Source organism: Eretmochelys imbricata, chromosome 1 (genome assembly GCF_965152235.1).
Source record: "Eretmochelys imbricata isolate rEreImb1 chromosome 1, rEreImb1.hap1, whole genome shotgun sequence".
Lineage (NCBI taxonomy): Eukaryota > Metazoa > Chordata > Testudines > Cheloniidae > Eretmochelys > Eretmochelys imbricata.
Genome location: NC_135572.1, coordinates 260,023,368 through 260,050,443, shown reverse-complemented (window position 1 = coordinate 260,050,443; position 27,076 = coordinate 260,023,368). Strand labels below are relative to the sequence as shown.

At 41.6% G+C, this 27,076-nt stretch overlaps 1 protein-coding gene across 3 annotated transcripts in view; it reads right to left on the bottom strand.

The window, feature by feature from the left end:
- The window catches only part of TXNRD1 (thioredoxin reductase 1), a 52,216-nt gene that overhangs the window by 5,453 nt on the left and 19,687 nt on the right, over positions 1-27,076 (bottom strand). Inside the window, exons 1-14 of one of the 3 annotated variants that reach the window (XM_077828655.1) lie at positions 26,956-26,998; positions 26,732-26,841; positions 22,721-22,843; positions 21,444-21,516; positions 21,210-21,329; positions 20,319-20,461; positions 20,075-20,190; positions 17,521-17,746; positions 14,045-14,137; positions 11,452-11,528; positions 9,219-9,375; positions 8,315-8,422; positions 5,523-5,618; positions 3,009-3,143 (exon numbers count right to left, since the gene is read on the bottom strand). In XM_077828655.1, the coding sequence (XP_077684781.1) occupies positions 3,009-3,143; positions 5,523-5,618; positions 8,315-8,422; positions 9,219-9,375; positions 11,452-11,528; positions 14,045-14,137; positions 17,521-17,746; positions 20,075-20,190; positions 20,319-20,461; positions 21,210-21,329; positions 21,444-21,516; positions 22,721-22,843; positions 26,732-26,800 (1,536 nt within the window). In that variant the 5' untranslated portion in view covers positions 26,801-26,841; positions 26,956-26,998. Of the gene's footprint in view, positions 1-3,008; positions 3,144-5,522; positions 5,619-8,314; positions 8,423-9,218; positions 9,376-11,451; positions 11,529-14,044; positions 14,138-17,520; positions 17,747-20,074; positions 20,191-20,318; positions 20,462-21,209; positions 21,330-21,443; positions 21,517-22,720; positions 22,844-26,680; positions 26,842-26,955; positions 26,999-27,076 lie in introns of those variants that run through there. The other 2 variants (XM_077828645.1, XM_077828661.1) reach the window with 2 other exon arrangements.

Below are 27,076 nucleotides of genomic sequence, written 5' to 3'. Positions count from 1 at the left end.
TGTCTGCAGTTAATAGAGATCTGAAGCCTTAAAGTTCAGTAAGTTGAAGCCTTGCTGTATACAGACTGCAAACAGCTCTTTGGAGAATAGCATCAATAAATGATACACAACCTCCTCCCTCTGTAAGCAAATAAAACACTACGTACCAATAAGGAATTCAGATACATGCAAGAAACTACCTTAATGTATAGTGAAAAGAAAGAGGATATATTTAAGCTAAGGGACTGGGTTTGAAATAGGGCTTCTAATATTCCAATGCAATATGTGCGCATCTTAATCTTCATTTTCATTTCAAGTGGACTTTGATTGCACTGCATTGTTGAAGTCACTTTGAAATGAAAATAAAGATTAAAATGTGCTAGCTTTATCTGTTTTTCCTTCTTGGTCTTGACCCCAGCTTCTGGGTGTACCGGCCAGCTCTAGCTGCTGTGCAGTCTCTGCATAGCTTCTTGACTAAAGCAAACCAGCTGGGATCTATCTGAGAGTTACTGGAAATATGATTTTTTGATTGAGAGCTTGTTAGCTGTACAAGTGAAGACAAGGCTATAGATCCAATAAATGGAAAGCACTCATTAGTGAACTAGCTGAGTCATGCCAGTTTTTAAAAGGAAGATTTGCCTGAATTGTAAATACCAACATTTTTAATTACTACAATTCAGTCTTTCTTAAAACCAGGTCTCATTAAGACCCAGTTTCTGCCACCTATACTCACGCTGAGTAGCACTTGTCTCTGCAAACAGTCTCATTGATTTCAAGAGCCTGTTTTGTAGAGTGAGTAAGAGAAGCAAAATCTGGCTCTAATTTATAAAGCAAAATATTCATGCTGAATACCACTGTACTTGTCAGAAGACCACTTGTGAAATGAGATACTACTGGAAGTCACTGAGAGTGGCAGTATCTGGTCCTAAATAAAGATGTGATACATCTGTGCAGGACAGTGATAGTAATTTCTTTTCCTTTGGCATGTTTATAAATATATAACATAGAAAGCATGCTGAGGTCATTCATTGTTCTATTTGTCCCAATGCACTCAGTACCTACAAAATGCCAACAGATTTTTTATTTTTTTGTTCTTGTTGGCGGCTGAATAAGAGATGAGATTAAGTAAAAGGAGCAAAAACCTTTTGACTACAAAATTATCACAACCCTCTGGAGCTTTTAATTTGCATCTTCCTCCTCAGACGATTCTCTCCCCCACTCCTCTCCAAATAAACATGATTAGCTGAAATTACCACACCAAATTATGTCTAATCATTCTAATTCATTTTCAATTTTAGCAGCTCAGATGTCCAAAATACATTATGATTATCATTCTATCTTCACACTGCATATGCTAATGCTCCATTTGAATTCACAGGTGTGAAGACTCCCACTCAGCCGTCTACCAGGAAAAGGCCTCTGATAAAATGAGAACTTGTTTTCCTTTCTTTGAGGGTCTATAAGAACCCCATTGTAACATGATGTTACAGAGAAAGGTAAAACCTTTCCTGTGGATGCTTTGAAATCACTCGGGTATCTGCCAATCTGTTACATTCACAAAGGCTGTCATCTTGACCTACCTTGCATTATGCTGAAAACACAACATACAAATAGCACAGCAAGTGGATGGGGCTACTTTTGCAGATCTCTGGTATTTTATAATATTACAGCTTGTAGCTAAAATACGTACTGAAGGACACAGATTCAGTCCAAGACCCACTGACAGATTCAAGAGTTAAAATGGCTTAGGGTATGTCTACACTGCAATTAGACACCTTTAGCTGCTCGTGAGTAGATGTTCATGATCAGGATTCTCGGGTTTCAGAGCTCAGGCTACAGCCCGGGCCCAAATGTCTACGCCGCAATTAAGCAGCTCCTTAGCCCGAGCCCAAGTCAGCTGGCACAGGCCAGGCACAGAGTTTTAATTGCAGCGTATGTCTAGTCTTATAGGAAATCCTCAGCTGGTGTAAATAGGCACTCTTCAATGGAACATCACTGATTTACACCAGCAAATGATTTTGCTCCTTTTCATGCTTCTTTACTTGGAGTCAGACACGTGAATTGAGTAAAGACAAAATCTCCAGAGAGGCAGAATTTAAGAGAAAAATCATTAAGTAGTTGCTCTCTCTCTCTAGAATACCACTTTATAAGCCTATTTTAGATCAACCTGAAATGTTAGCCTTGATAACCAATTAGCAGAAATAAATATCTGGAGCCTCCATATACAGATTTCTGAGAGTCAGCATGTGAGGAGAATTCTCTACTCTCAGACAGAGGAGACACTACATCATGGCAGACCATTGACATTAAATAGTTAAAGAATTAAACATATGTGAAGAAAAACCCTAAGTCTTTATATAAAGTCAAAACTTTAGTATCTGAAACTCCTGGTCATCCAAAATTCAAATCAAAACTGTGCAGAAACCAAAATTCATTTTTATAAACTCTAATTATTTGAAGATTTCCAACCTCTTCCCCTGAGACCCCAAAATAAAAGGCCGTGAGACACATTCTCAGGTACGGCCAAAATGTGCCTTGTGCAAGCTGGGGAGTGTAAGGGTGGAAGTAGCTATGGGCAGGCTTAAAAGTTCACTCTTGAACTATCCCTGATCCTGCTGACACTATATTAGACTGGTCCCTGTGCTCTGAGTTAGAGCATCTTCGGGATGCTTTGATTTACGACGGCTATTAATGTTCACAAGGTTGAGGATCAGAAAGAGGGATCTTCTGGTGGAGTACAGCAGGTATGGGAGCTCTTACATTAGCCCTCTTCCCCCTCATGTGCTGGCAGCAGGAAGAAGGGAGATGCCTGCTCTCCTCTATCAGAAGATCCCCTTGTGTTGGCTAAAGCAAAATGGCATAATCTGGTGTGATCCCCCTGGGGCTGGATGTGCTAGCTTTATGATCACATCATCTGGCACTGCAGTGCAAAGGGGCTGCACTGCATAAGAAAATCTAGCCTTGTGTATTTTTTGTTTAGCGATACCACACAATAATAGACTGTGAAAACTCTGACATCACATACACACCTCTGCACAAACTGGATGAATTCCTATTGTGTTGTCCAACTGCGCTTTTGTCAGTCCACATTTGATGGCTGCTGAAAACCCCTGGGTAACTTCTCCAGCATTTGGACCAAGCACATGGAAACCGATAACCCGCTCCTAAATAAAGAAAATCAATTCAAGTAGCCTTGTACATTTATTCTCTTCAGATAGTCTTGAAGATTTTCTTCTTATTAAAGACAGTGTGTTTAACTTTTACTCAGATGAGTTGTTCCACTGACTTCAATGGGCTACTCACCAAAGTGAAGATAAGCATATGTGTATATCAAGCATATTGCAATACCAGGGCCAGTGTTAGTTGTTCATTTACTGTGTGTTTGTTCTGAATCATCTCAATAAAAATTAAATTTTACAAACTCCCAGTTTAGCAGTTAAGTAACATTAAGTGTAACAACACAAGAAACGCTTATATATAATTCTATTTAGCTTTTCTAATTGGATTGATGTAATTGAATGATTACTGCTGAGCAAATATATTCACCGACAAGTAATACATACTCTGTGCAAAAGGTCATAAATCAAAAAATGGGCTCATGGATCTGCTGTTGGGTTCCTAGGAGACTGAAGCCTGAGCCTCACCACCCAGGCCCAAAGCCCGAGCCAAAAGCCCGAAGCCCTGCTGCCCAGGGCTGAAGCCTGAGCTCTTCTGCCCCTTAGCTTTGTGGGGCCCCCTATGGCGTGGGGGCCCAGGGCAATTGCCCTACTTGCTACCCCCTAATGCCAGCCCTGTGTTCATTTCTGTGATTTTATTGTTTATTGCCCATGCCCTGTCCGTGACTTTTAATAAAAATACCCATGCCAAAATCTTAGCCTTAACTACGACCAATAGATAACATCTCTGGTGATTTCTGAAACAGACAAGGCACATAGTCACAAGAAAACAACTATCACTGCATACTCTGTTTCTCTAGCATATGCTAGTGTCCAAATGAAAAATATCTAGTAACATTTTAGTATAGCTCCTTTCCATACTACCGAGAGAACAACAAATCTGATTTATAAAATATTTTACATCCTGAGCTGGTGTAAATTGCCACAGCTCCATGGACTTTGATGGAGTTATGTGATTTATGCTAGCTAAGGTTCTGTCTCTTTGTTTTCATGCCACAGCAATCCTGTTGGACATCAAAGGCTATCTGCTTCTGCTAACTACAGGACACAATTTGTGATTTGAGTTTAAGATTATTTTTCCTCATTAGTGAGCACCTATGGGCTAGTTACCTATGAGCTATTTCAAGGATAAGATAAGTAGTAAAACCTAAAGTATATCTATTTTCAATTATCTTTTTTTTATGATATTGTATTAATAAGAGTTTCACGTACAAACTTAAATATTTAATGCAGTCAATTTTCATCCTGGATAACCTCTAACCCTATAGATATTTAAACTCATTTACAATTTTCAGGACAATAAAATGTGAACAAATTAAGGACCTGATTCAAAGTCCACTGAAGTTAATGGGAGTCTTTCCATTTATTTCAATGGACTTTGGATCAGGCCCTATAGCCCCAGTTCTACCACAGGATCCACATGGGTGTAAAGGTGATCTCCAAAAAGTGGAGACTAAATACTATGGTGATGGTCACTTTAGAAATGAAGTAGTTATTTAGACACCATAAGTTTGTGGTAGGATCCTTAAAATTACCATAGGTACATGAGACAACATGGATAAGAGTAACTAGATAAAATAGATTTTATAGACATTTGCTCATATTGGTTGCTAGATGCCAATATCTAGTAACAAACATACTGTCACAGTAGAAAAAGTTAAAGGCGAGAGAGAGACTTGTTAATAATTAAAGTCCAACTCAGCTCTTATTAAACAGATCTTGCTCACTTACAGCTGTGAATGCTGATTCTTCTAAATGGTTTATAATCTACTTAATGGTTTAACAGCTTCTGTAGAGGTCTGTAGTAGCAAAGGGTGGTAGTTTTATCCCTACTATGGCAGGTTAATCTTAGCATTATCATTTAAAATAAGATTTGTGAGGGCAAGACACAGAAATCCTGTTATAGTCATCTCGAGGGTTCAAAACTAACCCATGGATTTGTAAGGGGAAGAAATTTGATGGATTCTGGCTGACCTTGATTTAAGGGAGATGCATCTCCTAGAGGAAGAACAGGATGACTTTTTTAAAAAGTGTAAGAGCTATGTAGCATTACTAATAGTTTATATACCTACTTTTGAAATATAATGAACATTTCTAGTGATAACTACCAATATTTTTATCCTTATTGAAATCTACTATGTACAAATGTCAGTCATACAGTCTGTTAAAGGGCCATTTTTCTATAAAACATAAATCTTTGGTACATATTATTAGAAATGTTTAATAATATTCAAAAGGTAGATTAGTGACAAACTGAAGGATATTAATTTTTAACAAATAGGAAAAACAACTACTTATCCCTTTCACTGTGGCCCCTAAAATGACTAGCCAGTTCCTGTTTCCCCATGAGGAAAAAAATGCACTTACATTATCTTGAATATTGCAGATTATCTTTGCATAGCATTTGTTGTTGTCTCTAGATGGGACAGTCCACTCCAGTGGCCAGAAATAACTATGGTAAACCTAGAAATACAATAAGGACTGTAAACAAGTTTTATAAGTTTATGGTGCTAGGTAGGCTTTTCAAAAGCGCTCAGCATTGAACTAACTCTGCACCCACTGAAGTCAATGGGGAGTTTTACTGCTGACTTCAGCAGGAGCAGAGTTAGGCTGACAAGGGGCACTTTTGAAATTCTCACCCTTATAGTCCTTAAAAAGGAGTACAAACTGTGATGCAATGCAAGTATAAATCATTTACTAATATGTTAACTGACAATTATCCAAGCACACAAAACTTGGAATACTTTAAGTCATATAGAGACAAGATTTCCTAACAAAAGGTCTGAGGGGAGGCACACCAGGTACAAGGGAAAGGAATATTCAGAGTCCTGTGCTTGGGGAATGCACCTTCCGAGTCATCTGGGTGCACATCAACCTGAAGTGGGAAGGGTGGGGGGCAGAATGGGCCATGATCCTGTCCCTCCTCTACAACTGTCTGAACTGCTGGTTGAGTTCTAAGAGGGATCAGGTTTCCCAGTCCCCTGGAAGCTCTGGGAGTGGTTCCCTCCTGGAGTTCTCTGTGGAGCAGTGCAGCTCTACCATCAGCTAACTGTAAATGAATTATTAGATGAGAAGAGTTTTTAATTAACTGCAGCTTACTGAGAAAAACTGAACATATGCCCCTCAACAAATCAGGAGAGAACTGATTTAATGCATTTCACATAAGTAAGGTTCTAAGGCACTTTATAAACTACATATATAGAAAGATGATGTCACCCAACACTGAAATTTAGCCATTTCAGGGGTGAAAGGCAGCTCAAGACCACAACTAGAAAATGTTTAGAGGACAAAGAAAAGGAGAATACAGGTGCAACTAAGTGTTAAGGAAATTGTAATTATCCAAATTAGAAGTCAGCCAGGTTACAAATGACATTGAAATTCTTTTTGCCTCCTTCGATCAAATTTTCAAAAAAAAAAAAAAAAAAAAAGTCTTCTAAAACTGCAAGTGCATTTTTCAGTTAAGGGTCCAAGATTCCACATCCAGTTTGGGGGCTTGCACAGACTGGGTTTTGTGAACATAAACTGAAGGTGTGTGTGCAAATGAGAATTTCAGCCATCTTCTAGTGGCCAGAAGTAAGTCCATGTAAAAAAAAAAAAAAGGGGGGGGGGGCATTGTGTGTCAAATCATAATTCTTTTTCCACATAGCTCTCTTAAAAAAAAAAAATCTTCTTAGCTTTACTCTATTAAAAGTTTGCTAATTTATGAACCAGTCCTTACATAATCATTCACCCAGGTCTTGCTCCCAAAACGATATCAATGAGAAGACACCATTCACTGCCAGATTCTTGCAAAGATTTTTTTCTTTTTTTTTACTCTGTGGTTTGTAAAATATTTTACTGTTTTAAGGCCCAATCCTACAAATTCTTACACATGTTCAATTTCACTCCCATGAGCAACCTCAGTGGGACTACTCCCCTGAGTAAAATTAAGTATGTGTGTGTTTGTACAATCAGGGCCCTAGGGCTTGTCTATAGAACCATCTAGCTTACAGCAAGCTGAGGTGTAAATCCACCTCTGATCAGCCTTCTACATTAAGGGTATGTACACTTACTGCTGATCGATGCTGTGGCGATCAATCTACTGGGGGTCGATTTAGCGAGGTCTAGTGAAGATCCGCTAAATCAACAGCAGATCGCTCTCCCGTCGACTCCAGTACTCCATCGGAACGAGAAGTGTAAGTTAAGTTGACGGGAGAATTTCTCCCATGGACCCAGTACAGTGTAGACACCCCAATAAGTCGACCTAAGGTACGTCGACTCCAACTAAGTTAGTCACGTAGCTGGAGTTGCGTAACTTAGGTCAACTTAACCTCATAGTATAGATCAGCCCTAAGTGTCCATGCTGACCCTGATGCCATTTCAAAGCAGGGTAGATCAAAGTGCACTAAACAACTAATAGTGCATAGTAGCAGGGTCCACACTGACAGTGGGTGGCAGGCTAGTGCAAGGTAGACTTACACCCCAGCTTGCCATGAACTACGTGTTTGTGTAGATAAGTCCAAACAGCCTAACAGGAATAATAACCATGGCAGAGGAGTATATTGCCATACTTTGTAATTACACCAATAGTTCAGCTTTGGCACTAAAAACGATTTACTGCCTTTCAATGCTCCTCCACTAATTGATCCCCTTATTACATCTAGAGACAAAGATTACATTTTTACAACTATTTCATGCACAAGCCCCGTTTGCCAACAAGAAAACACATCTGCAGCTAGGTTTACCAGAATTGCAGACTAAGGTTTACACCAGGTTTTAGGATCTAACCAAAGCGATAAAAATATTCTTAGTATCCTGTTGCCCTTAAGGGTAGGTCTACACAGCAAAGAAAAACCCATGCCTGGCCTGTGCCAGCTGACTTGGGCTCACAGGGCTGTTTCATAGCTGTATAGACTTCCGGGCTCAGGGTGGAGCCCGAGCTGTGGGACCCTCCCACCTTGCAGGGTCCTAGGGCCCAGGCTCTAGCCTGAGCCTGAAAGTCTACACAGCAATGGAACGGCCCCACAACCCAACCCCTGCAAGCCTGGGTTGGCTGGAACAGGCCGGCTGTGGGTGTCTACTTGCTGTGTAAACATTCCCTCTTTCTGATAGAGGGTAGGAAGTTAAAATTTAATTCAAAAATCTTTCTTTTAATGAAAAAGAAGAACTAAACAGTTTACCTCAATATTTTCCTCCCCAAACTTCTCCAGCGCTGTCTCTTCTGAGAATCCACAGGCTCCGTATTCCAGTGGAGTGAACACTGTGGTTGGAACATTCACATAGTCGCACTGTATGGGATTAAATTTATTTATTTTATGTCAGCATGTTTAGCATCATCAATATACCAGTTATAAACCAGTGCATTGTTAACATTTCAGGTAGATTTGGAACACAGGAAGAAAAGATGGGAAATTCGTAACTCTGAAGGTATCACTTTGAAAGCAACAAGACCTAAGGGTGTTGCTCTAGAGTAACACCACTGGCTTCAACAGTTATACTGATGTAAAATGGAAATACGCAGTGGTGATCCAGACCCTATAAGTGAAAATATGTTGCTCCACTAATGTATCAGACCTTTGTTCTATACATATTTTAAAATGCCAAAGAACTTAGAGTTATGTATTATAATGAAAACACAAAGATGGGAAGTTAAAAATATTAGTCCAAACAGCATCACCTAGGATCCTGAAACCCTATTATTGTCTTATTAGGGACAATAAGCAGATTTACTAAATTGCCTGTGAATGAGAGTTAGTTTAATGAAACTATGGCTTTTGCTGACATTTATAAGAAAGCACTAAAATTTAGTCAAAATGGACTCAGTTCACTTTCTTATTACACTCTCTGAGAGAAAGAAAAAACCCACTTACACTAGATAAAAATCAGACCTTTATTGCATTCTTAAAGTATTAATTTTGTCCTGCACTTTAGGCAGAACACGTCTGCAGTAACATCTTTGCAAAGGAGGGAGACTGAAGAATAAACAAAGTTAATGCTTAAAAAACATGCTATGAGTATGAAGTCCAATATGCTGCATTTAAAGGTTTGAACAATGACAGTGCTTCATGCTAATTGCTTGCTTACCTTTAAGGTTGTTCCAGCATAAAGCCTTCGAGCCAACAATCTACCTGCTTGAATTGCCACTGGTGTGAGCTCCAGCTTGCCCTCCAACACATCCCCAATGGCATAAATATAAGGCACATTAGTTTGTTCCTCATCACTGACAGGAATTTTTCCTGATCTACAAGTTAGATTAACAAGAGACAAGGCATGAAGTAACTCAATATAGGAGACTGGAGGAGTAAAATATTAATAACCTGTAGAAGTAAAGCCCTCTAGCTCTATCAGAAGGATACATACTGAATTTCTCTCAGACACCTCAAGTAGCCAGACAACCCTGTGTTACAGTCTTGGGCCAGAATCTAAGCTGGTGCAAACCAGCATCTCTCCAACCAAAGCTATACGAATTTACACACCAGATAAGGACCTGGGCTCTTGAAGCAGTAGTCAGGCTTCTGAATTACAGAGTCATAGGGCAGGACCCAGATCCTCTTCTCAACACCCACCCCCAGTAGCCGCATTGGGTACAGAGAATCTCCAGGACCCAAAACAGGAGATATTCTCCCACACAAGCTTTGGAGCAGAAGCAGAGCTTCTCTATTGCTGATAATCCAACCTGATGGCAGAAGTTGCTACTGTGGCCCTAACCCTCGGTCTTCCACTTTAAGTGCCAGACATTCAGTTCAAGCTTCTAGACCAGTGGTGGGCAACCTGCGACCCGCACGCGGCCCATTAGGGTAATCCGCTGGTAGGCAGCCAGACACTGTTTACATTTGCACAGCCACCTGCAACTCCCAGTGGCTGCGGTTCACCAGTCCCAGCCAATGGGAGCTGTGGGAAACGGCGTGGGTCACAGGGACGCGCTGGCCACCACTTCCCACAGCTCCCATTTGCCGGGAACGGCAAACCACAGCCACTAGGAGCTGTGGGCGGCCATGCAAATGTAAACAAACTGTCTGGTGGCCCGCCAGCAGATTACCCTGACAGGCCGTGTGCGGCCTGTAGGCCGCAGGTTGCCCACCAGAATTCTAGAACATCCCATCTAAGGGCAACTAACAAGAACTTTTTTAAATGTTATATTTAATGAGTTATTAAAATATTAATAATTCTCAGGTTGCTAATAAGTCAATAGCACAGTTGGCATTACAGGGAGGGGAAAAGGTAGATAACAAGGAATTCTGAACAGACGTTCATCTCATGGTAACAACCAACAGTATTGACTGAAGGAATTATAGTGGGACCACTATAGACTCCTATACAAAGGTCACTTCACACTTCCCATTACAAAAATTCTGTAACTTTTTATTTTAAGAACTCTACCACCCTCCATGACTTACACAGGGACTTTAGAATGTGGCTGGGGAAGGTCCTGGTGTCAGGGAAGTGTCTTTTGCTGTTCCCAAGAAAAACAACAAATGGAGACACTATAGGTGTAGAGAGACTCCAACCAGTTCAGCACATCTCCTCAGCAACCTGGGCTACTGTGAGCACATCAGAGCTGTTTTCTGCTCACTGGCTTTCAGTAGAATATTGGTCAAATTCTAGGCTGCGGCCCTTCTCTTCAAGGCGATCCATAGCCTGAGCCCAGACTATCTAAAAGACCAACTAAAGCTTCAGGATGAATAGTATGGCCAACACCACCACTCCTCTGGCACAACATGCTCCCTACAGTGAGAGAGAAGCTTGTCTGTGCAGGAGAATGAATATTGAAGGGGTGGGGGCGGCCCCAGACTGTGGAAGGAACTCCCCCAAGAACTAAGGACCATCACACACCTCATTATCTTCCACCTGAAGTGCAAGGTGCATTTCTTCAACCTTGCTTTCTCACACTTAAACACACAGTGGCATGTACTTTAAAAAAGAAACAAAAAACCTAATAAACACATCCCTACTAAAACGCGACAGTGCAGACACAATTCTCCCCCCGGGGAGAGGATGAGAGGAAGAATGAACCATGTGACAGATGCTAGTCATGCTGCTTAATGAATTGCTGGAAGCCAGTGAGAGATACCATGGTGACAAGGGCAGTCTAAGAACCTAGGTGAAACAGACTATGTTTGCATTACTGTCGTGTTTGTCCTTTTCATGTATTTAATAAAGGGCGGCTATCTGCTAAGAGCTTTTCTACTGCCATATAAGTGAAACGGAAAGAAAAATAAAGGTCTCAAAAATTAAATTTTATGTCTTATATAACTAATGTTGCAATAGTAAGTCATATCCACACAATCATGAGAGCTACAAAGAAGTTTGTCCTTACCTTTCATTGATCTTCACTCCGACTTTGTCTAAGCCGATTGTTCTTGTGCATGCATCCCTTCCTACTGCTAACAACACCTGAAAAACATCAGTGCATGGTATGAGTGATCTCCTAAGAGCATGGAAGGGCATTTGCCTACTTACCTGTTATTATACGTTATTACGCTATTTGTATTATGGTAGCGGCCAGAGGCCCAATCAGAATCCCACTGTGCAAAGCACTGCACAAGCACAGCATTAGAGACAATCCCTGCCTCTTCCATGAGCTAATGGTGCCAGCTGATGTTTTTACCATTAAGCCCAGTTAAACATTTTCCCCTCGAGAAAACATCCCCAAATGCAGATCAGATCCTGTCTCTCCACTCTCTCATCTGTGACACAGAAGTATTACGACACTTTTTTTTAAAAAAGCAGGACGTGAGTCTGCAACAGTTCTTTAATGAAAGGCTTCCTTAATTAGGAAACTCAAAGGCACTGGCAAATAAGAAGAATGCAGAACGGTCACCTCTTTTTGTTTTAGCTCTGGAACCCCAAGTAGGATATGGCTGGATATGTCCCCTAAGCAAGATGATGGTCAAAGAGGACTTATCTCCACACAAGCATTTGCTCAGAATGTTGGCCAGGCCAGGAGAAATTCTTCACCTATCCCACCAATTGGCCACCTTTTTGAGCATGGTAGATTCCCAAAAAAGGGTCCCTCAAGATCTGCAATTATGGTCAAGGAGTTGCTTCAGCTCTCACAATGCCACACATCCAACCACTAAGAACTGTTGAAGATATGTTCAAAAACTCCCTCTCATCCCTGCTGGGTGACTGAGCACTTCAGAGCTGTAATACTACCAGATGGTTCAGCTAAATTTAGTTCTCCAGAAGAGTAACTGATTACATTCTTAACTGAGCCGATTCATCAGCTCATTGGTCCTAAATGGGATGACAGCCCTTGGGAAGGCGAGGTCAAGGTGATATAGTCAGAGGACGGGTATTGGTGGTGGGAAATCAGCAGCTTTCTTTATGAAGAGATGGCTCAGGTTTTGAGACCTGGGGCCTCCCACTAGCATAAGTCAGGAAAAAAAGGGTAGTACGTAATTAATGTCACACAACACAATTATTATTAAACATTTATATTATGGTAGTACCCAGAGGCCCTGGTGTGATACACTGAGATACACAGAGGCTCTATACATACATTGAGGTGGATAAGTCCGTTCCTCCAAGCACTTACAATCAAAGGCCCTGATCTCACAAGGCTTAACTTTATGCACTGTAAGTAGTCTCACTGACTTTGTGTGCATAAGTCTTGCCAGGATCAGGGCGAAAGAAAATGAGTGGCATGCAAAAAGGTGAATTGAAAAGTGCAAACAATCAAATATATATAATACACACACACACAAAATATACCATTTCAGTTTTGTCATTAAAAATAAGTATAGCTTTCCCTAGCTGTCCTTCAGCCTAGCCATTAAGCCAGAGGTCCCAAAAGTGTGGAGCATGCCCCCCAGGGGAGTGGAGAGGAAAGTTCGGGGAGGTGTGGCTGGGGCCCGGGGTCAGTCCTCCACAGGGGGAGAGGAGGGAGCACCATCTACCTCCACTCCTGACCCCAGCACCAGCTTCTGGCTCCGCGCCCCACTGCCGGCCCCGCCCCACGGTTCTGGCTGCAGGCCCTGCGCCCAGGGCTCCACTCTTGGCCCCACCCTGAGCTTTGGCCCCAGCCTTGGCCCCCTTACTCCTGTCCACGTCGTCCCCCCCGTCGCAGCTCTGCTCCCAGTCCTATGTGGGGGGTGAAAACATGGACAGGCGCCAGGGGGACGTGTGAGGTAAAATGTTTAGGGACCACTGAATTAGGCATTGGGTGATTTCATGTAAGTATTGTTTCACCAGTTGGTCTTGAGAAGGGATTATCTTTATTTGTGTCTGATTTTTAGAGAGTCCATCTGTTGAATGCTAATATTGCAGTAGCATGCTGCAGCTGTAGTAGAAGCCATTATGTATCCTCCTTTGCCAATAGTTTATCGGGGGTAACTCCTTAGGGCCAAATCCTGCAAATGGCTCCATACGTGCAGACCCCTGTACTCCCTAATGAGTAAAGTTTTCAAAGCACCTAAGTGGCTCAAGGAGCCTAAGTTCCCTTGAAAGTCAGTAGGACTCATGCTCTTATGTCATTTATGTGCTTTTGCAAATTTTACTCATTGCCTGTTGCAGATACACAAGAAACACATCTTGACATTGAGGCCATGTCTACATTTACTGGGCATCGATGCTGCTGCAATCAATGCAGCGGGGATCGATTTAGTGGGTCTAGTAAAGACCCACTAAAATCGGCCGCAAAGCGCTCTCCAGTCGACTCAGGTACTCCAGGAATGAGAATAGGTAAACTGATGGGAGAGTGTAGACACTGCGGTAAGTTGACGTAAGCTACATCAACTCCAGCTACGTGACTCAGTCAACTTACCGCGGTAGTGTAGACAAGGCCTGAACAACAAAAACCACTTCAATCTCCAGAAGATCTCTCCAGCAGCACTAAATCTTAATGTTCACTCAAAGGTTTTTCCATGCTCTTCTTTATCAATGTGAAGGCACCATTATGAATTACTTACAGTGTTGTATTCCCCTTCAATTATTTCCCTGCCGTCTGTGGACTGGGCTATGACTTTCAATTTGCCAGGAGTTCCTTCCTCAAGCTGTTCGATCTACAATATTTGAAAATAAAGCTTTACTTTCCGAATGGGAGATATGCAGGAGTAAAATACTAAGGCTGCAGCTGTTTTCAGCAGAGCATAACAGAGCGAAAGACAGAAATTTTGTATCTAACTGCAGCTACGTCTTCATACTGAAAACACTCCTACGGACACTTTGAAAACAAGATATACCACAATCTTTTCCATGGAATTTTATTTCCTTTGATGAATACACAGGATCTGCTCTCACCAAAGAGAAACTAACATTTAATCAAACAAAATTAAAGAACAGACTCTGAACCTATTTAGGTTGCAAATCCGTGCAGTCGGTTCTCTGTAGTGCCACACCTCCTTTTCACTGAGCCATGTGAATGAGACTATGCCTCCTAAAGTACAATCCCTTACTGTGTTTCCCCAGAGGCATGAGGCTCCATGCTGCCTCTGACCTGGGGCGGTGTATAAAACACAATCTAGCCCTTGACAAGTAAGTTTATCATGATATGAAATTTTCAGGGACAGTTTTACTGCATAATTACTAAGCAACCCAAAATAATAAACTGTAACAACTGTTCTTGTGATTTTTTCCTAACAATTTCTTAAAATTGTTGTGCCACTGGACCCATTTTACAGGTTGCATTGAATCAGCACAGTGTTATTTAAGGCAATGGTTTTCAAACTTTTTTTTCTGGCGATCCAGTTGAAGAAAACTGTTGATGCCTGCAACCCAACAGAGCTGGGGATGAGGGGCTTGGAGTGTGGGAGGGGCTCAGGACTGGGGCAGAGGGTTGGGGTGCGGGGGTGAGGGCTTCAGGGTGGGGCCAGGAATGAGGGGTTCAGGGAGGGGAAGAGGCTCTAGGCTGGGGGTGAGGGTGTGGGAGAGAATCGGGGCTCTGGGCTGGGGGTGCAGGCTCTGGGCTGGGGCTGGAGATGAGGGATTTGGGGTGCAGGAGGGGGCTCTAGGTTTGGGGGGGGGTCAGGGCTGGGGCAGGGGGTTGGGGCATGGGCTTACCTTGGGCGGCTCCCGGTCAGCAATGCAGTGCGGCTGCTAAGGCAGTCCTGGCACCATGTCCTGGCACCATGGACCACGCCGTCCTGTCCTGGCATCATGGACCATGCTGCACCCCGGAAGCGGCCAGCAGCAGGTCCAGCTCCTAGGCAGAGGCGCGCAAGCTGCTCTGTGTGGCTCTCGCCTGCAGGCACTGCCGCTCCCATTGGCCAGGAACCAGACAATGCTCAGGGCAGGGGTAACGCACGAAGCCCCGGAGCCCCCCCACCTAGGAGCCAGACCTGCTGCTGGCCACTTCTGGGGTGCAGCACAGTCTCGGAACAGGTCGGGACTAGCCTGCCTTAGCTGGGCAGCACTGCCGATGGGACTTTTAATGGCCCGGTCAGCGGTGCTGACCAGAGCCGCTGCGACCCAGTGCCTTACATTCCGCAACCCAGTACTGAATCGCGACCCACAGTTTGAAAACCACTGATTTAGGTTGATGCATCTGCTGTCTCACAACATTCAACACAAGGCTCGATACTAAAATGGAATGTACGTAACTTCAAACCCAGTGCCAAAAAGAAAAACAAGGAAGATGGCTGCTGAAAATCTGCCCAGCCATCTGAGACTTAACGTTCAAGTAAATTCCTGAATGGATACAGGGCTGAATCCTGCTCCTATTGAAGTCAATGGCAAGGTAGCAGAGACACAGTATGCAACAGTCAAAAGCATATTCTGCAAGTAATGCAGAATGGGCTCCCTGCAGTGTGCTAAGCACTTGTGAGGTGCTGAGCATCCTCAGCACCTGCTGTCTTCAATGGGAGTGGAGAGTACTCAGCACTTTGTGGGAAGGCTCAGCATCTTGTAGGATTGGGTCCAATAAAAACCTGCTGCACTAAATATGGAGCAATTAGAAGCTAAACATTCAGCTCTCTCTTTTTCATATGCATTGGGATTGCTACAGTTTTTGCATGAATAAGAACAGAAAATTCCTTGCAATCTCCACTCTAACCTTTCAGTATAAATCTTTTATCCTTTATGAGAACAGAGTGAGTTTACACAATAGAAGTTAGCAATCCCCCCCTACATACACACACAGAGTTTTTTAAGCCTACCTCCGGTGTGCTAAGAGTGAAAAGAATGGAATGCATTTTATTTATTTTTAATCCTTGAACACCTAAAACATTATAATGTATTGGCTTAGCACCTAATGGAAGTTGTTTTGTAATTCCTTTCTCATTTTATAATAATTAAACCCTAATCATTAAGCAAAATGCTGTTGGCATCCGCCCTGGTCTTTGATAGTAACTTTACATAAATGACAAAAAAGGTTTATATGTAGTATAATGGGTCCTTTTTATGGCCCTAATTCATCTAAGAATATGCTTAACTTTAACAGGCTTACTCATATGCACAAAGTCAAAGTTAAGCATGTGCTTAAGTGCTTTGCCAAATCAGGACCTTTTTGTTGCCTCATTTTAGCCATTATCTTACACTGTAAAGATACAATTGTATTTTTTACAGTTAGGCCCCAGTCCTGCACTGGGATCTCAATTCCCACACATAGTTCTGTTAAAGCCACAGGTGCAGGAGTCCAAGTCTGGGGATCCCCATCCTGCAAACACTACATGTGAGCAAAGATATACACGTGTAATTATTTGCACAATTGGGGACTAAACTGCAAGGTGGTTGGTATTTGATTTTTTACGCTATTTTCAATAAAATAATCAGATAAACATTCTTCTTATTTTTATTGCACAGTGAAAAGAATTTTGTCACCTTGCAAAATTTAAGGCATTATGCTGCAAATACTTACTACCGTACTTAGTGGTTAATATCAAAGGATAGCTCCCTTGACTCTACTGGGTAGTAAGCATTAGGTACTGCAGTAAGCATTTAGAGGCTCAGAATGTTACAAACTGAAACTGGCATTCAGTTTATCCTCATGTAATATGAATGCTTACGATGCATTGGCCTCAGTTCTGCAAAAACTTATGCACATTCTTAACTTTCAGTATGTTAATAGTGCTGCTAACGTCACTGGAACTATTCACATACTCAAAGTTAAGCATGTGCATTCAATGTTTGCAGAATCAGGACCTTAGTTTTTAACAATATTTTTAGCACAGGAGGCTAAAGACTCTAATTCTTATAAAGGATTTTAAAACCTCAGGCAACTTAAATAATAAAACTAGATTGTAGTTTTCAATTAGACAAAGTTTATAAAATCACACTGTTACAAGGCAATAAAAAATTAACCTTACATTTTAGCAGATCCAATAATATGGATTCAACTTTTTGTTGCCACTAAGATAGATAATTCATGTTTCTTAAAATACTATAATCTGAAGATTGCTTTCATTTATGTTTATGTACCACTTTCAGTTGTTCCAATGAAAAGGCTTACCTTAGTTGGAACAAACTGTTTAATAAACTTGACTCCATGTTCTTCCATATGTTCCCCAATTTTGTTCGCCATTTCCTGATCAAATCCTCTTAAAAGGATGGATCGCACCATTACAGTTACGTCTAAACCAAGACCGGCAAGAAATCCAGCACATTCAAGGGCAACGTAGGAAGCTCCAACCACCAGGGTCTTTCCTGGACAGTAAGGTAGAGAGAAGAGATCGTCACTGAAAAAAAAAAAAAAATTAAATTAGACTATTTAATACCATTCTTTATAATTGACAGCTATTTTTCTATAGAGGAAATAGGAAATCTTTAGAACTAGGAATACACTATATACATAATTGGCATCTGAGGTCAACACATGGCAGAGAAGTTCTAACTAGGAGCATCAAAAATGAATGTGGAATACTCTAATTTGCCTTTCAGTTTGTCCAAATTACCAAAAAAAATTATGGATTTTCTACAATAAAGTATAACCAGCTGCGCAGATCTTAGTGCCTGCTTTTCTTAAATTTGAATCTCATTGCAAATGGTGTTGTAATGAGTTAACTCTTCGCAAGGAAGAGGGGTCAGTATGTAGATAAATGTACCATCTTGACTTTTTTGAAGATTTTATTTTAATCAGTGTTGTACAAAATATTAAAAATACAACCAATATGCAAATAAAACAATATAACAAATGTGCACAAAACATAACTATTGGTGGGGCTATTAGGTCCACACGTAATTAAGGTTTCCTGATGCTTCCTAGTAAAAGCCCCTATTTACAATTATATATAACTTTACTAAGCTTTAACTGTTTGGGCTGAAGTTTTCCAACATGAGTGTCTGCTTCAGGCTGGATTTTTTTTAAATGTTTCAGCTAAATACAGTTCAACTGTTTCCAAGAAGGAGAGTAGGAAAAAATAAATTTTTAACATGGGCAAAACAACTTCTTTCAACTGTTTTGTGGAGCGGCTTTAGCTCCACCATGCTTCAGAGCAGCGGTTCTCAAACTATGGAGTGGGACCCCAAAGTGGGTCATGACCCCGTTTTATGGGGTTGCCAGGGCTGGCATTAGAGTTGCTGAGGCCTGTGGCCAAAGCCAAAGCTTGAGACCCACCACACAGGGCCAAAGCCCAAGCCCAACCACCTGGGATCAAAGCCAAAGCCCAAGGGCTTCAGCCCTGGGTGGCGGGGCTCAGGTTACAGGCCCCCTGACTGGGACAGAAGCCCTTGGGCTTCAGTGTTGGCCCCACCAGGCTTTGGAACTGCCCCCCGGCTCCCTGGGCGGCTGGGCTAGGATGGGTTCAGGCTTCAGTCCCCACTCCTGGGGTCATGTAGTAATTTTTATTGTCAGAAGGGGGTCATGGTGCAATGAAGTTTAAGAACCCCTGCGTTAGAGCAATGGCTTGAAATCTGGCAGTGGATGCATTCCACATGCTTAGTAGAGATTTGTTAAAGTTTGGCAGCTGAATTCTCCAAGGATTCCATCTATAATAAGCATGCTCCAGCCCAGGACTGCAGAGACTCAGCAGGATTCTCCCTGAAAAAGCTACTGTAGAAAAAACAGAATATGATCATGTAATTGAAGTCTGTATTATAATGCATGCACACAAAGGGACCAAATTGAGATTGACAGACAAACTATTCCGGCGTTTCCTAACTTCTGAGTACTTGCTTGACTTTGCAATCTTAATGTACTTTTAACAGTTTTTTGTGTGTTAATTTATATATAACATATGTCCACTTTCACCACTTCCTGTTAGTAGAGAAGTGTGAAATTTGGCTGTTTCCATTCATAGGCGTTTATTTAAACCTTTTATTTGTTTTGACTCATAGGTTTACATGCCCATAATTTTTGCCTTTGGTTCCATGCTCCAAAGAACCTAAAAGTTAAACTCAGTTGAAACCACTGCATTTCACCTGGATATGTGTTAAAAACTTGCAAAGCCACAAGTTTTGTATGGCTTTCATGGAGTCATAAATCAGTCCGCGTTTACCCATAAGATTCATGAAATTTTATGAACTTCTTTGGGAACCTGGATTGAGTTTCAAAGTTGTAACAAGACAAGACAGGCAAATTTCATGTGGTTTCACAACAAAAACTCTAGTATTTCTTTGGTCAACAGTACTTCAGCTCACTGTATGTGTTTATACAGACTGCTGACTTGTGGAAGTGGAAATGCTTTCAGACTCAGGATTTCCTCAGCACTTGTGCAGAGAGGCTTCCTCAAAGTGCACAGTGCTCCTCAACTTGAACAAACCACCACAGCTGCACTGAACCGGTCGCAGGCGAATAGGGAGGAAATGAGTGCAACGGGCATGGAGATAGGCCTGATGAATTAATGCAAATTCTGGGCATTCTGGTATTCTCATTTATGGCATTCTCAATTACTGCTGCTGTCACCCTGAAGTAGTGCTACTAAAGGACTGCATGAAACATGTCTCATAGCTAAGTGCTCACAGCCTCGTGATGTATGCTAGGTCTGGTGTTCTTGCAGAACTCATGCCGTAAGAGACCATTTTAAAATAGGCATAGTGGATTATTCTGCATTCCTGCCTATGTTTACCTGCTAATGCAGTATTCCTTGTCTCCAGGGACACCCAGGTAGCGCGGCCTTTCACCGGTGGCAATCAGAAATTTCTCCGCTGTGTAAAATTTCTCTTTTCCTTTGTTATTTGTTGCCTATATGCAAAGCAACAGGACATAGTTTGTATTTCACACTCTTACCAACAAGAAGATTGTTGTGTCAGAAAAGCATCTTTGTCCAAAAAGAGTAAAGAAGAGATAGAGGACACATTGCTATTTGGTACCTTAATTGTGTGTGGCCCAACAAATTCTCCGTACGCATTCTCGTACGTGACCTCCTTCTCTCTCAAAGACACCCTGTAGCCCCAGTTGAGAGAGCCAATATAATTCTGAACAGCTTCTGTCATAGTCTCCCAGCTGTGTTTGACTGTTGAAACAAAAAGATGTCCAACTTTTAACCTGTCTATTCCTCATTTTCCCCAGCCTTCCAGCGGGATTCTCACATCACAGTAGTCACACAGTGCCCGATTCACCACTGTGTTGCTCCTGTTTCACCCTTGTGTACCCCCTGAAATCTAATGAGTTACAGCAGCAAAAAGCTGGAATAAGGTAGTCTGACCTACAGTGCTTACCACATGGCTGCAACAACAGTGGCAGGCAAGCATTTTGTTATCAGTGGGCTCCGACCAAGCCATTCAAGATCTTGTCATTTCCTATTTTTTTAACCCTTGAAGCTTGTAGCTTTATCTCAGTATCAGTATTATTCTGTTGACAACTGTGAGCAGGTGTCTGTTAAAACATGAACAGGTTACGTCTCTTTGAGAATTGCCTCTGCATATTCCCACTTAGAGGGCCATGCCTCCACCAAATCCAGACCCACATATATGGACATGTAGGGTTCATGATATTAAACGCTAGAAGGAATCAATGGGCTATAAAAATGCACACTACACCACTGAGGACCTGATGCCGAGTACTCCAGTCCTGATCCTGCAATGCACTTAACCATGTGTGTCATCCCACTGAACTCAATGGTACCACTTTATGCTCTTAAGGCTAGCACAATCTGAATTGCTTTGCGGCAGAGGTCCTGAAGTGCTCAGCACCTTGCAGGATAGAGTTCTGAATGAGGTACATGAAAATTAAAAGATATATATATTTTTAAATTTCTATACCTTTCTCCTCAAACTGCCATCCAAACTTGCGTGAATCTTGTAAGGCTTGTCCTAGCAAAGCTGCCTGGTGCATCAGTTTTTTAGGTATACAACCCACATTTACACACGTCCCTCCAAGACCTAAGAGGGAAACAAAATGTTTTATGTATGAATGTGCTCTGTCCTAAAATAGAATCTGAGTTTAATAAGAAATGCCCCTTTATAACAACATGACTGTAGTCATCAGAAATTTACCCCATCTAGTTCCCTGAGGAGTAGGAGTAACGTAGTCCAGCACCATCACTTTCTTGCCATACTTGGCAGCCTCCTGGAGAGCAAATTAAACACAAATATAGAAATATTATAACTTCTATCCATACTACATGATAGCATCATACACTGCTGAAAATCAATATCATTTTTAATTATGTAATAACAATTGAGTTGCAAGGGCATGGCCAGACGGTCATTAATCTTCAGGATTAATCTGCATGCTCAAGACGGAAAAGAGGGGGGGGAAAACGGGCATATAGATTTCTACAAGTGATACAGTTCCACTTGGTAGGTTGAGGGCACTGCTAAAGAACTGATGCTCTCCACTTCAGCCAGTCATATTGCTTAAATAATTTCTCAACATTCCATTTGTTTTAAAATCCTTCTAACAAACGTTATTTATCTGGTTCTCCCTTTAACAATGTGTTTCTACTGCATTGATCTGACATGTCCCATAACAGCATAAAGGCACCTGGCACCAAATTCTGCCCTCAGTTACATCTCTGCACATCCCCTGCATTTCAGTGTGGTCGTGCTGGTATACATGAATACAGAATTTAGCCCACGATCTGTAGATGTCAAGAGTGGCATTTGTTTTTCAAACTAGTAAACCTGATATCTTGAATGACCACAACTGGCTCATGCGTTATTAATTATATTCCATCATATGAAGGGCTCACAGCTAGTTAAGCAAAACTCCCACTGACTTCAGTGAGGCCAGGATTTCATTTTATGAAACTTTGAAGTTATACAACTTCTTCCATTAAAAATAAAATGACTGATCCCAAATTTTTTTTTAAAAATGTGCGCGCAGGCACGTGTATGTACGTACATATGTACATACACACACACACAAAGATTCCCAGGTGGATATTAATCTCAGACAAAAATTATAAACAAGTTTTTATAATTTCAGGATAGTTTTTAACATACTCTCAGCAATTTAATCCAAATGCTAAGAAAACCTCTTGAGATATTTTCCCAGTGTTTTCTAACAATATCTCTTGAAGGGAGGTGGGAGGAAAAGGTCAAGTTTTATTTTATATTCACTTTGTTACATTTTCATACTTTTCATCTTCAGAGCAACTGTCTCTTTAAATGAGGATACCATGCCACTGGGACTAGCACCCAAAGATCCACAAAAGAACAAGAATTAATTTGATGCCTCTACAATATTAGAGATATTCAGACCTGAAATGTTCAGGATGTATTCTGCTCAATTATCAGTGGCTCATACATCTGCATTTTGTCACCCATACCTTGGAAGCAGCCAGACCTCCAGAACCCCCTCCAATGACGATTAGATCATAGTCATAAGAATCCTGCATGTGATCATGTCCCTTTGTTTCAAGTAGTTTTTGAATCTTTCCTTCCTTATGTGCCTGAAAGAAGAAAACAAAAAGACAAATTTATTCAAAGAAAAGTATTATCCATAGCTCTCAAATCTGAATCAATGACAAAGTGAATACTTCCAATGAGAAACAGTTGCTGGGGGAGGGGGAAATGGGTGTTTCTGGAGTTTGCAAACACTGCTCCCCATTAGCTTCTTAGAGTTGTATCTTTGTAATCCTTACCCCAATAGCTCAGCTTCCTGTATAGACACAAAAATATGAACCTGCTGCTTTTGTGCAGGTTTGGTCTGAACAGTTCAATGTACTGTATTAAATCAGCCCTAGTCCCTGTTCATACTATATAATATGCTGACACAGAGTGAATGCAACAGGTCTATAATCTGTTGGGGTTTTTTAAATAATTATTCCCCCACCAACCGCCACCCTTTTCTAGAATTGTTTTTTCCACAGCATGTCTGAGCAGGAAAATTCAGCAATGCCATATTCCCTGAAAACATCCCCTAAAGTTTTTAAACAAACTTCATTTACCACTTTACATAAACTAGTCCCTCTTAGAAAACAAAACTATACTTAATGTTTTTTGCATGTGGCTTTCCCTGATGTCTTACATAATAGTTTTAGCTTTCATTCCAGAATCATAAGCCCAAATGAAAGAAAGTCAAATGAAGTCAATGGAGTTGCACCAGAGATGAATTTGCCTCTGATCTCTTTTTGTGGATTAGCTGTTGTTATTCTGCTCTAACAGTCATGCATTTGGACAGTTGTAGTCTATAAAGCACATTCCATTAATCTTCATATCCCTCTGTTCACAAAATCAGCCATTGTATTAAATGTGTGGGGCCCCACTTCATTTTTTACTCTGTCTAAATCCCAATGAAGGATTTTTCCCACGAGGCCTGATACTTGATGTTGCAGGCAAAACTTCCATTGACCCCAACGGCACAAGATAAGTCCTCTAGTGAGCAAGGACCAGATCCTCAGCTGGTGTCTATGGGCATAGCTCCAAATGACTTTCCATACTAAATAAACATCCCCGTATGTTAAAGGGACACAGCCACCTTTGAAACCACACAGCTCTCTGAGAGCTTGTCAGCTAGTGGAAAGAAGCTGGAAGGAAATTTTTCATCAAAACTTTTGACAGAATTTTTGTTGAAACCAAAGCATTTAGAAAAAATGTATTATTTCGACAGACATTCCCACAGAAAAAAATGTTTGAAACTAAAAAAAGAAAAAATGTTTTCAGAAAATTTGCATCCTGTAATTCTGAAACTTCATTTCATAACATGGACCTCCATGGAAGAGGTAACACAGCCAGGCTGGGGCTGAATTACTTTCTCCAGATAAATTCTGCAAGGTCGGAGGGGGAATGACAGGCATCCTCCTATCCCAGGGGTGGCCAACCTGTGGCTCCGGGGCCACATGCGGCTCTTCAGAAGTTAATATGTGGCTCCTTGTATAGGCACCAACTCCAGGACTGGAGCTACAGGCATCAACTTTCCAATGTGCCGGGGGGTGCTCACTGCTCAACCCCTGGCCCTGCCACAGGCCCTGCCCCCACTCCACCCCTTCCCACCCTCTCCCCCTCCCGTGAGCCTGCTATGCCCTCACTCCCCCTCCGCCCCCCCAGCCTTCTGCATGCCACCAAACAGCTGATCGAGAGGCACAGAGAGGAGGGGGAGTGGCTGCCGGTGGGCAGGAAGTGCTGGGGGGTAGTGGGACACTGGCGGAGCCGATGGGGCGGCTGCTGATGTATTACTGTGGCTCTTTGGCAATGTACATGGGTAAATTCTGGCTCCTTCTCAGGCTCAGGTTAGCCACCCCTGTCCTATCCCATTGTATACATCTGCATGGACCCCCAGACTGAGCAGAGCAGCCTCTGCAGTGTCCAAAGCAGGGGAAAGTGCACAAATCCCTCTTCAGCACAAAGGTATTGAGAGCCATGTGTGGATCAGGGTGGAGTGGAAAGAAAGGAGAAGACGTAGCTCACTGTCTGTTGCTGTCTTCTTTTGTTATTCTGTTTCTTTCAGACAGCAAGGAGAAAAAATCATTGAAAAACAAAAAACGAACGAACACAGGAAAATTTGATTGCAAACCCCTCCCCCACCCCAATTGGCAGGGGGATTCAGGGAACAAGAAAAGCACTTGAAAATACCTTTAACTCACTTCATTGAGCTGACTAAATTTCAAGACCCCTTCAAGCATCTATTATAATTACATGCCAAGCACATTTTTGTTGATTTAGCTGTTTGCACTGCACTGCGAGGTTATTATCCCCATGGATCAAGGTGTGAAAGTACATGAAGAGAACAAATGCGTCAGATAAAGGAACGTATTAAGAAAATGCTAATTCATAGAACAAAATCAGGAAGTAAAGAATGAACAAACCGGGCAATACTCCACCCATCTCTCCGCCCCCCCAAAAAAACCCACACTAAGCAAACAACATCTCAACAAATTATGGTGCTGTTATTTATATCACAAATCACACATACGATAAATTCGCGAAAGCATCCTTATGCCCTAAAGCCGCACTGAAATCACTACAAACTTCTCTCTATTTGGAGTTTCATTCAATGAGTATATCATATCTTCCAAAGAGTCAATATTCTACCATATATGATGTACTGTGACTCTCACACCGAACACATATCATGTGTAGTGCATTAAGGAAGGATGATGATGCTTCCATAGCGAAGGTTCACAGTAGCTTCTGATTTTAAGCTAGATTTTTCAACCTCCTAGCCCCAGCACATGTCAACCTCACTGAAATTCCACATGCAACATCTCATTATTTAGACCAGGTCTGCACTCTGAAGGCTTTGCCAGAATAGCTATACTAGCAAAGTGCTCTTTGGGTGGACACAGCTTATACTGGCAAAGCTGCACTTTTATTATTCCAGTCACCCCAAGCGAAATAAGCTATATCATGAAAGCTATACCATCTACACGAGGGGCTTTTTCCAGCACAGCTCTTTAAGTCACAGATCACACCTCATCCACACCCCTGACCAACACAGCTATATTAGCAAAAGTCAGTAGTATAGACTTGGCTGTAGAAAGCTAAATCAGAAGCATTAATCACAGACTGCTTTTTAAAAATGGAAACAAAACCCTGAAAGCATCAGAGACATCAGTAGCTGGGAACATGTAACCACACACACAAACAAAACCCACAGAAAAAAGAATATTGCATCTAAAACTTTGGATTCGGTTCCCCTTTTGCAACATGGCCTTTGCCCTATGGCTAGGTTCAAGTTCTATTTCTGTTAGAAGAGCTTAGGAAGGAAGCATTTATTGTACTCTGTGAAATACCATTCATATTGTTCAAGTTTATAGAAATAAGTTTAAAAAGAAAGCGTGCTGTTTCTCTCCACCTCTCTTCCTCCCCAAAACACATCCTTTTGTTTGCCTGATGGCAACAGCCCTGTCTGAGACTAGACAGCCATCACAAAATAACTACCAGATAACCATCAAACATAATTAGTGAGAAAAGATACCTTGATGAAGCACACATCATAAGAAGAGACTACAAAACTTACTTATAGTGTATCTGGAGAGGAGACGATACTTTGTAAGTCATGCTTTGAAAATTTTAAAAAAAGAATGTTTTACTTTGCATCACACAAGTTACGAAACTGTTTAGAGTCTTTACTACATCAGTAGTTCTCAACTTTTTCCATATCAAGATCCTTCCCCTCTCCCCCTTCCCAGCCCCCCTTCAGAGCACTGCTCTGATTTAGCTGGGATCTTGCCAGGACCTGCTTCCCATTCAGTAATATGGGAAAAGGGCGACTGTGACTCGAGGCTGAAACAACCCCCCGAACTACATACTGTTAAAAGGAAGGCTGCATCTGTACTGATTCTTACCTTCAAACCTAAAAAGTTATAAAGGTCTGCTCATGTTGTTTCTTTTCCTACCTTTAAAATTTTGTCATAATCTCCTATTTGCTTCTGTTGCACAAATACAATTGGTACTGAAGTTTCCATGGTTAGTTCATACAGTGCGTCTTGCAGCTTCTGCCCATCCTCTGTGAAATAAAGTACAAAAGAACACAGTCTCAAGTCTTCCTTTATGAAGGCTACTATGTGAAGTGAAATAACAGAGGGGTGTGGCTTTCTGTTTCTCAAGAAAGATCACTCACTTCCCCATGAACTGGATTACACTTCAATGCAACCTGTTTCCTAAGGCAATGATGAGTCACATGCAAAGGTAGAATGACTTGCTATATTTTAGTCTGCTGAAATCCAATAAACTGATTGGCT